The sequence below is a fragment of the Acartia tonsa genome, chromosome 13, assembly GCF_053477335.1.
Source record: "Acartia tonsa isolate MP-2025a chromosome 13, ASM5347733v1, whole genome shotgun sequence".
NCBI classification, from domain to species: domain Eukaryota; kingdom Metazoa; phylum Arthropoda; class Copepoda; order Calanoida; family Acartiidae; genus Acartia; species Acartia tonsa.
Genome location: NC_137272.1, coordinates 5,113,194 through 5,124,810, shown reverse-complemented (window position 1 = coordinate 5,124,810; position 11,617 = coordinate 5,113,194). Strand labels below are relative to the sequence as shown.

General features: G+C 32.1%; 1 protein-coding gene across 4 annotated transcripts in view; it reads left to right on the top strand.

Moving 5' to 3' along the window:
• Positions 1-327: 327 nt before the first annotated feature.
• LOC145304528 (uncharacterized) overlaps positions 328-11,617 on the top strand; it is a 40,875-nt gene continuing 29,585 nt past the window's right edge. For all 4 annotated transcript variants that reach the window (XM_080146423.1, XM_080146426.1, XM_080146425.1 and 1 more), the window contains exons 1-6: positions 328-468; positions 4,517-4,638; positions 5,083-5,163; positions 6,039-6,083; positions 6,462-6,519; positions 7,171-7,266. In XM_080146423.1, coding sequence (XP_080002549.1) covers positions 340-468; positions 4,517-4,638; positions 5,083-5,163; positions 6,039-6,083; positions 6,462-6,519; positions 7,171-7,266 — 531 coding nt within the window. In that variant the 5' untranslated portion in view covers positions 328-339. The remainder of the gene's footprint in view (positions 469-4,516; positions 4,639-5,082; positions 5,164-6,038; positions 6,084-6,461; positions 6,520-7,170; positions 7,267-11,617) is intronic.

Sequence of the window (11,617 nt, the reverse complement as noted above, 5' to 3'; positions counted from 1 at the left end):
AATTAGTAATTGTGTTTTTTATTAAAGCTACAGGATTCCACAGGTAAGACAAGACATGTTAAGCTAATATTTTGATTTGGTTTAGCATATTAATTAGAAACCAAACTTTTTTTTTATTTCTGATGTTAGGTGGTGGATCATGTGATAATAAATAGTGGAAGTAGTAATATTTCAACATCTTTAGTAAAAATTATACTAGTTTTTGCATTTACTGCAAGGTGAGAAGCTTCAAAAAATTTATTTATATATATATGTTTAATCAAGAAATATTGTCTACTCCCCTTAAAATTAATTTTTTTTTGTTGATATTGGCACTTATTAAACAGAAATTGTACAGCAATGAACACTGACATCAAGTTTGTCTGTCATTGTTGTTCTCAGGGATTTAGAAGGATGGGATCCCTAACTAAACATTTTACCATCAATGTCAAGTGCAAGAAGAATGCAAAGAATGAGCTAGAATATCAGGTTTGTTTCCATGCTTTTTTCTTTTCCACCAATAAAAAAATAATTCTTTGTTTTATTTTTATCATTGTTTTTATTAGATCAAATAGATATATTTTTCAAATTCTCAACATTTAAAATCTTGAAGAAAAAAGGATTGAAAAAACATAAACAGTAATTAAATGTATCAAAACATAAATCTTGATGCTATCTTCTTAAATTTAGGGAACATATTCAATCCAATGTCTAGGAAACTTATAGCTGACAGACCTAAAAAATGATAAAGATAACACAAACAAACAAAAAACATAGATACTAAGTATTTTCTAATGATTGACAAAATATCTGACTATAATAACCTTCTTAAGATTTGATGCATTTTGAAAATGGATCTGTTTTGAATTATTCTAACTGTTTTTAATCAAAATATCAAATTGATTTTGTGAAAAATGTCTTAGACTGCACTCCCTCAGTTTATTATTACTGTTGTGCTAATACAATTCAACAAAGATTGTTAAATAAAACTGATTTATATTGGTTTAAAAAGTCAAATGAACATACCCAGCCAAAGACCAAGAGCACTGCCCAATTCCACAGTCAACATAAACTTATCAAAACTGTAGACTGCTTTTGTCACTGGGACAGATTTAGAGTTGACTATCTTCAAGATTGCATTGTTCTTAAAGCTGGAACTCATTACCATTTTCTTTAGATCAAGCTTGATTTCATAACATGGAACAACACAATTCTTCTGGATTTCTATGTCAAGGCCATCTGTTAAAGAGTCTATATCTTCCCATACCCTCTTAAATGTATCCTCATCCAACTTGTTGCTTTCAACTGTAAGATCACATTTTTTATCTTCAGTTTTGACCCAGGGAGGATAACATCCGTAGATGGAGTGAAGCTGCTCAATAAAGGCTTGGTAGATACAGTCTCCATAGGTACTAGTCATCTTCCTATAGTCAACACACTCTTGGCCCTCAAAAACTGTGTTATCAATTGCTGTATAATCAATTCTATAGTTTTTATATTCAAATGTTGTGTTTGAAGTTGGTCCCAATTGAATAACCGTTTGGGGGTCAATGGAAATTTTCTTGTATTTTGATTCATGAACTATGTATACTATAAGATTATCTTTTTTTGTTGTTATCAACAGGTCATCTTTGGTGTTGGTACTAAAACAAAATCCTTCTGGAAACAAAAACTCAAGTTTACTACCAGAACTGATTTTTGTACTAAAGCTATCATCAAACAACTCATACAATAAATCATTATATGCTATATCACCATTTTTTCCTGTCCAACTTGGAGATTCTGTTACTGAAAGCATTCCAGCCAGAAACTTTGATTTATAATCGTAGTTCCTTTCTCATAGTTGTACAGATCTTTCTTACAAATAAAGAAAGTTGGAGCTTCTATTTGATCAAGATTTATCTCAGAATTCTGGTTAACTATTGGGTAGCTAAAATACTTTTGAAGAGATTCTTGTGCTTGAAATAAGAATATTATCAGGGCAGTGAGCTGGAAAATTGAGCGGACAATTTTAAATCCCATTGTAATGCCTGGAGTAGCAATTTGATGTTTAGTTTATCTATATCCTTTTTTTAACTTTATGTGTTGAGTAACTTTCAGAATGAGAGTTGTACTAAAACTAATTTATTGGTTTACAATATCATCAAATTATGTCCTTGTAATTTATCAAAAATTCAATATTATTTAGTGACATACTGTATTAAATGCGTAATTGTACTAAATAGAAAATTATTGGAAATTTTACTTCTAAAATATTACCTGTACAATTCACTCATACATTATTTATATAATTACTAGCGGCTTCGCCTCTAGCCTCTAGGGGCTTTGCCCCAAGAAGTTTGATCAACCTATTATTCCTCGAAGAGTAGAGCCCAGTCGGTTCTGTGGTTTGAGATCTTAAGCTCCAGACAGACATCATACTACTTTGTATTATAGATAACAAAACAATAAGTATGAAGAAATTGTTCTGCATTTTGGGGGTGGGGAGGGGATTACCCCCAAAATTAGTAGAGCCATCTATAATACAAAGTAGAACGATGTCTGTCCGTCTGTCTGTCCGTCTGAAGCTTAAGATCTCAGTAACCACTGAACCGATTGGGCTCTACTCTTCAGGGAATATACCTACTGGTCCTGTGATGGTTTTAAGCTATTTTCTTGGGGGGTGGGACACCCCCAACCCCCCCAAAAAATGAAAATACCCCCCCCCCCAAAAAAAAAAAAAAATACGAAAAATTAAGTTGATCATACCTCGTGGGGCAAAGCCCCTAGAGGCCTGGGGCGAAGCCCCTAGTTGTATTATAATCTGTTTCTGTTATTGTAATTATAATCAACAAACTACTTCTAAAATTACAATTTGTGAGCATTGGTTTTCAACATTTATCATCAAAATTGTCATATTTTTTTTTTTAAAGAAGCTCATGTCCAAAGTTTGCTCACAACAGCTCATATGGCTAGTATTTACCTCCCTTGTTGAAACTAGCAAAGTGTTTAAAACATTTAATGAATGAAAAACAATTTGCTAAAATATAATAAATTAATATATAAGGGGGGGGGGGGAAGTTCTGACACATTTGCGTAAACCTGGTGTATAGGCTTCATCTTTAGACTGAGAGGATAGGTTATTAGGGATAAAATCATTCTTATATGATGAATTTCCCCCAGATTTAAGATTTTTTGGATAGGCCTCCAGGTTCCGGAGCTCCAGGCTTCCAGGTGGTCTCTCTACAGGTAAAAATGAAAAAAAAAAATTTTTTAAAGAGTTAGATGTCAGCTTATGAGACAAAATATGTATGTTTTTTCTTCAAATATGTAAATAACAATCAAAAAGAAGCATATTTTGTTTTATAAGTTAACCTCTAACTCTTCAAAAAAAAAATCTTATTTTTAATTTTTACCTGTACAGAGACCACCTGGAGGCCTGGAGCTCCAGAACCTGGAGGCCTATCCAAAAAAGCTTAAATCTGGGGGAAATTTATCATATAAGAATGATTTTATCCCTAATAGCCTATCCTCTCAGTCCAAAGATAAAGCCTATACACCAGGTTTACGCAAATGTGTCAGAACTTCCCCCCCCCCCTTACCCAATAATGTTTTGAATTGAAAATTATATTTTTGTTTAAACTAAGCAGTTTCAATTTTTTTCATATTTTCTGTTAAATTGTGTGTTTTAAGACTTTAATACAGGAGTAGAAGGCTAATATTCACTAAATAGCTTCAGGGTTGGATAAAATCCAGTTTTTTCTAGAAAAGTCCGCGGAAAATTGAAAAGTCTAGTTTTAACTGGTTAAATAGTTGAAAAAATACCTAGTTTCTTTATATACATTTTGATTTCTGCATAGCTTCCATATTGAAAACAAATATTGACAAGAAAATTTTTTGGAAAATTATCAACAATACCTGAATATTGTAAAAAACGCTAATGTCAAATGCTCTTTTTAGTAAAACTGACTAAAATACACTTTTAACATATCGCAAAATTAGAGCAGATTTTTTTTATATCAGAGGCATGAGTTATAGTTTCAGCATCAAGTAACATCCCAGCATTCGACGAATTTTATGGGTGTTTAACGATTTTCAGACATTTTTTTGAAATATAAAAATGAAGAATGAAGATTTATATTATTTTGTTTTTTATCACAAACAAAGCTTCAGTAAACTAATGCTGTATTGCGTTTAACTATACTTGATATGTTTTTTCCCAAATTTACCTCAAAGTGCCCTGTTGAGCATTGAAACAAACCCCCTTCCCCCACCTTTTTTTTTTATGAATTATGAGAGGGGATATCTGTTTTGTTTATTTCTTATTTATTTAGGTCAGGTGAGGTTAGGCTATATTATATTGGGATCTGGATAGTCCATGGGTCAGCAGGGTTAGGGCACTGCAAATATAGATTCCATGGTTGGGAATAGGAAATGAAACATTTTCATTTTATTTTAAAAATAAGAGAGGGGGCCAAGGGGGTCAGTGCTCAAAAGGCACTTGGTGGGAAAGCACCCTCTTTTATTTATAAAACATTACAATAAATATTATTTTAAGGGAGTATTAAAGAGCCTGGAGAACCCAGTGAAAGGTTTAACCACCTGTGCTGACTGTGGTCTTAGATATGCCACAAAGAGGGGAAGGCAAACTCATGCACGCAACTGTTCTGCCTTCACCAGGTGGAGTATGTGTGTTATATTTTTTAAAAAGTAAATATCATTTCCAGTACGGCTTCGAAACTGATTAATATTTTGTAGGTTAGAGCCGGTTTTCAGCCATTTTGAAATACCATGTATGACATCAAATTACGGACAATTTTCGACGAATGTTAAAATAAAGATATTAAAGTTAATACCTATAAATTTTTTTTAGCTCTATTTTTATATATGCAAAAACAAATTGAAGATAGAAAATTAACCATTATCTAGGGTAATTAGATAATTACCCATAACTCTTTTCATAAACTAGGACCTGTGGGGAGCTCTAACTCTGTGGTTATCTCAAAACCCATATTAAACCTAACCTAAAATTCAACCATAAATAAAATTTTTATCTAAAATTTGAACTTTGAAATGGTGGATTATCGCTGAATTAAATTTTTTTGGAACGTATTTTATTCTTAGGTTTAAATGTAATGCCTGCAACAAAGGGATGAATGCTCTGGATGGATTTCATATACACTTCAGCAAATATCCAGCCTGCAGGTTCAGTTGTAATTTCCAGGGATCTAAAGGGATAAGACAGTGGACGAAAAATTGATGTACAGTACATAATACACAAAATTACCCCTTCTGAAGATTTCAATTGTGATTGAAACATTTAGACACTCAACTTAATAAACCAACTAATCAAAAGGGAGGGGATTTTGGCTGTTTATTAGACAATTCCCTAAAGCTTTTAATAACCATTTTTATTCGTTGGCTTAATAACTTTGGGGACTTGTATTTTGATTGGTTGTTTCAATAATTTGAGTTTCCAAACTTTCAACCACTTATTGTAAACTACAGGAGTAATTTTGCCTATCATCATTTGGGATGCACATCATATATCGGCCATTTTCTTATCCCTTTAGATTCCTGGTTATTGAGGACATCAACTTTTTCTGAAGGAAATCAATGTTAAATTCTCAGCTACTGGTTTATGAAGATAGATGTTTGAATTATAAATGATTCCTATGATTGAAATTTCCATTCGACTGATATAATTCAATTTCTCGTATTCATTCGCCACCGATTAATATCCGATGGATTAAAACCGGTTCTCATCAATACGAAAATATTATGTCTAGCATCGTATTGTATCCAGTTTTCTACGAATAAAAAAATGTACAATCATAGGATTAAAACCAGTTTTTTAGCACGTGCCTTCAGCATCTCGGGGATATAAAACGTATACCTAATTGTACATTTTAAATCCGCGGAAAGCTGTTTATAATAAGATGCGAGAAATAACTATTACTTTGCTGCTATAAGAGATAGGTTTTGGAAAAATTAAGATAAAAATTCTCCTATATACTAAACTATTTATTTTTTATCTATGGACATGATTGTCTTTGTTACAAATATCTTAAATGTTTTAGATCAGCGAAAGAAAACAAAGAAATTGTTGCTGAATTAATGGCCAGGTAAGTTTACAATAATAAATATTAATTAGGAAAAAGTTACATTTTGAAAAGATGGAAATTAATAGGAGATTTAGAAACAGAAACATAATTTGAATGTAGGTTTAAGAGAAAGGAAATAATTAGGTCTAGCCTACAAGAAATTATAGGGCATTAATTACATCAAGCAATTAGGAATAATTCTTAAATAAATTGTAGTTTAATAATGCCTTTTTATCAGGAATAAGTTATAGCCAACATGCGCAAAAATCTATAACAATTTTTGTGCGACAGTTTGAGGTTAAAAGGTCGCTTTTACTACACAGCGTAGCCCCCCTATAATCACCAAAAATTCACCTGAACCAAATTTATTTTCGAAGTAATTGAGTTTGATATTATTAGGTCAGCTAAACCAGATTTCCATGTTTGCCATTTGTGTGGAGCTCAATATAAAACTAAGGTAATAGTTATTTCTCGCTTCTTATTATAAACAGCTTTCCGCGGATATAAAATGTACAATTATAAGATTAAAATCAGTTTTTTAGCCCCGAGATGACGAAGGCACTGGCTAAAAAACTTGTTTTAATCATATGATTGAACATTTTTATATTGATATGGCCCTAATGGCTAGGATACAAAAGTATCTCGACCTTCTCCATGACTATTTAGGACCAAACACTAAGAAACATCACATACACATCTATTATGTTTTTTCATCTCTCTTTATTTACAGGAGACTATAGACAAACATATGTTAACCTATGCCGAGACAGTCAACTACTATATTATATATCTATCTATTTACAGGAGACTATAGACAAACACATGTTAACCCATGCAGAGACAGTCAACTACTATATTGTATATCTATCTATTTACAGGAGACTATAGACAAACATATGTTAACCCATGCAGAGACAGTCAACTACTATATTGTATATCTATCTATTTACAGGAGACTATCGACAAACACATGTTAACCCATGCCGAGACTGTCAACTACTATATTGTATATCTTTCTATTTACAGGAGACTATAGACAAACATATGTTAACCCATGCCGAGACTGTCAACTACTATATTGTAAATCTATCTATTCATCTATTTACAGGAGACTATAGACAAACACATGTTAACCCATGCCGAGACTGTCAACTATTTTTATTGTAACCAACCGGAATGCGGAAAGAGTTTTCTTACACTCAAGGAATTCATACAAAAAAAGTTCTAATAATATTAAAAATCCGTTTATAAACAAGAAATTTTTTTCTTTGTTTGTAATGTTTTTGATCTGACGTGCACAAAAAAACCAATGATAGTTTTAGTTTATAGTATTTTTCAAAACATACTCAAAATCGTAAACGATGGGTGATTTCGTAGAGAAATGTTACTGTTTTCAATATTTTCAAAATACTAAAATAACCCTAAAAATATACAAATTCCCCGATATATTCAAACGACCGGAAATTGAGACTTCACACCTCTGCTAACATTTTCATACGGAGAGAAGGGGTCAACTTATGCTAGATTTGGGATGTATTTGTAAAATACTACATATGTTCACATATCTTTACGGTCAAACATTGTCAGAAAATCATAAAAATTCCGGAAAATATTAACATACGAATAAGGTTTACGACCTCACTAGAATTTTATGACTTGAATAATAGAGGTTTGGTGAATAGTTTTTTTTTATAGCATCACGCAATCTCGTAGCCAGATTATCAAGATAGTTAATCTTAGTTCTTATTGCTAATTTCGCTTGTTTTTTTATTTCCATTTTGGCAGCATTTCATGCTTAATAAACCAACCAATCACAATTAAAGAAAAAAAGTCTCCAAAGTTGTTATTGCTAATTTATCTTTTGACTTTTCCAGTTACTTTATGTTCTGTTGTGTTTGTCAGTTCAAATAAAGAAATAGGATTTTGTAGATTTATTAATTATGTATTATTTTTTAAAAATGTTATGTAACCCCCCCCCCCCCCCCCAATCATATTTCTTAAAATATCTTATACGTGAGTCACACACAAAGTAGAGAAACAGGTGCACATATATTGTTAATGAATTCTGGCGTGGGGGGGGGGGGGGGGGGGGTTACAATGATGCATCAGATTCAGAAGTAGCTAATATACCAACCAAAGGTTTTTTTATAATATCTATATGTGATACTTAATTTTTCAAAATATTGCTTGACTTTGATGTATCAATGATCAGAAATAGCTATTTATTTATCTAATATACCAAACAAAATTTTTTTTTATAATAATTAATATAATATCTATATCAGTTACTTAAGTTCTCAAATTTAAAATATAGCTTGAATTTTCTAAAGAATAATTCTTACAACATTTCTGTACGAACACCTTGGCTGACCGTAATATCATGTTACCAGTTACTTACCACCACCCCCCCCCCATATTCCGAGGGTTAATCCCCATAAATCATACATTTAAATAAATACAGGAGACTTTATAATAATAATACTCGAGTCCCCTCCCTCCTCTTTACTACTTACTAGTTTTATGATAACGTTCATATTTTTTGAGGACTTTTATTGAATTTTGATTGGTTGGTTTATTAACTACAAGTGGCTTTGCCCCAATCCCCTAGGTGTCCCACCCCTCAAGAAAATAGTTATAAACCTTCCCGGGAACTATGAGAAGCTACCCTGTTAAGGAGAACCCGATCGGTTCAGCGGTTAGCGAGATCCTTCGTTACAAACAAACAGACATCGTTCTACGTTGCATGGATAGTGTCCAAACGTTCACCCCTAATCGTAATCTATAGAAGGGGTAATTTTGTTTACCATCATTGAGTATGTACATCAATCAATCTCCCATTGTCTTATCCCTTTAGATTTCTGCGATAATTAAATTTGGGTATGGTCCCATATGGAAATAAAGCCAAACATTAACCCATTGACTAATTTAAAAAAGTAAATTTGAATAACAAAATGATTTGCTCATAAAAAAAATAAAAAGGGTGGGGTCAAAATAGGTAAACAAGGATGACAACATCCATAAAAGCTAAGCTCTGAAAAGGTGTGATGAATGAACATTAACACTTTTAGAGTGTCAGAACTAATTAATCAGAATATAAATGTTTAAAAGTTGAAACAAAATTTTAAGTAAATTTGTTGAAAAACTGCTTAAATACAGAATAATGGGGTATAGTCCTTTCCACGACATCCCTCCATAAGGAGCGATTCTTCGTATTTTTCACAGTAGCTTTTCTCCTATGTCTAGCCCCTGCGGGGGGCTCTAACCCTGCGGGGCCAATTACCTAACCCTGTGGGGCAATCACCTAACACAATATAACCTAACCTAACCTAAAATAACCTATAAAAAGCCATTTTAAAAATACGAAGAATCGCTCCTTATGGAGGGATGTCGTGGAAAGGACTATACCCGAATAATGTTTAAGGACATACTTACATTTTTATAGATGCTACGCTTACAAAATTGTACTTTGTTGTCCTAGGAATCAGTATTCCAAAAATCAGATCAATCAAATAATTATATAACACAAAAATTTGCTGTTTAAATGGACGTACGGTCATTCAGGTAACAAACATAGAGTTCTTATGATTTCTAAAGTCTACCTATCTACCACAAGAATCACCATACAAATTTTGAAATTGATAGAAAAATTCGGACATGCCTATTTTAATTTAATTTAATGCATATTTAAATTAACACTCAAAATATTTTTTAATGTATATGTCCGTCTGTCTGTCCGTCAGTTTGTCGGTCTGTGACTGTCCATCTGTTTATGTCTGTATGTCTGTCAATACCTTTTCGTTAATTTAGGCATGTTAGAGTTGTTCTTTAAATTTTTTAAAGGTTTCAGAGTTTTAGTGCTCAACAAGGTACCCTGAGTGAAAGCGCCAATTTTAATTGGGATAAAAAAAATTAATTTTTAATTGAAATACATCCCCAATGATGATAATAGTTATCTATTGCATCGTATTATAGACAGCATTCCGCGGATAGTAAATTTAAAAATTAAAAGATTAATTACAGTTTTGTTAACCCTGAGGGGCTGAAGTCCTGGGCTTACAAATCTGGCATTGATATTATGTTTTTATTTTCATTTTAATATTCATATAAAATTGTCTAACATTTTTCCAGTATGGCTTTGAACCGGTATTAATCCCGCGTATATTAATTTCAAAGCCATACTGAAAATAAAATTACCCCTGTTGTAGATTAAAATTATTGATTGGGCAATACTTGTTCAGAACCAACCAATCAAAATTAGACAAAAGTACCCAAAGTTTTTAAGCTAACCATAGAGCAAGGATAGTAATGAAGCTTTGGATACCTGTGTAAATACAGTCCAGTGTACTCTCCCTCCTTAGGTAAAAATGTAATTTACTGCTCAATGATCCCTATATCCCTGGGTATGATGTGTCTACAAAAAGACAGTGTATAAACTTTTCCACCGATTATTTTAATCTAAAAAAAGGGGTCCCATTTTTATAATTGTAATTGTGCTGTGCATATTGTAAACAGTTATCGCGCAATCAATGTTTTTCTACAATATAATACATGTTTTTTCAGTATGACTCATAACCTATCAAGAGGGAAAACTTAGATTCGTAGCCACACTAAAACAGTTATTTATAGTATCGTATTATAAACATTAAACAGCTTTCCGTGGATTTTAAAATGTACCATTGTAAGAGTAAAAATATTTTAAAAATAATTATTAAAAAAACTTCATTTTATTTGCTCAAAGATATGCCTCAAATAAAAAACGTTTTAAGTAAAATGCCACCCCCCTTCTCCTTATACAACCTATCCTGACAACCTGACCCAAAATTAAAGGTTTCAGTGCTCATCAAGGTACTTCGAGTGAAAGTGTAAATATTTTATTTTATAGCATCCCATTTATGGATTAATTTTTCTTGTTTTTACTTTAAACTAAATTTTCGTTTTTACAAGGAATCTTAAAGAATAAGACAATGGACGATGAATTGATGAAAATTTCCTATTTACAAACAACTTTGAGGACTTAACTAATCAAAATTCAATAATTTATCATTATTATCTTAAGTGTTCAAACGTTTCCAACCCTAATTGAAATCTACAGAAGGGGTAATTATGTTTACCATCAATATGGATGTATAATAATTTAACGGCTATTGTCTTATCCCTTTAGATACCTGCGATAATAAATCTTTAATATAAGTACCTAAAGCTTTTGGGCCAACATCTTCGCTTAATCGCTGTACAATATTTTTTTTTTTGGGGGGGGGGGGGCGGGGAGGAAAAATTTATGTCACCTGATTAAGGAAGGGAAACTGGAAGGGTCAACTTAACTGAACTCACATGAGAAATATGAGATCTTCATACAGAACAATAATTTTCTATAATTAGGGTCAGTTTGTCCGTCCGTAACAAACGGATAGCTTTTTTGGTAATTTAGGCATTTGATTCCATCGACTATTCTGAAACTATTTAAGTGTTATTATCCGTTTGTTATACAGTTTCAGAAATCGTTTTAATCTTACAGAACAATAGCTTTTTTATAATTAGGGCTGGTCAATCCGTAA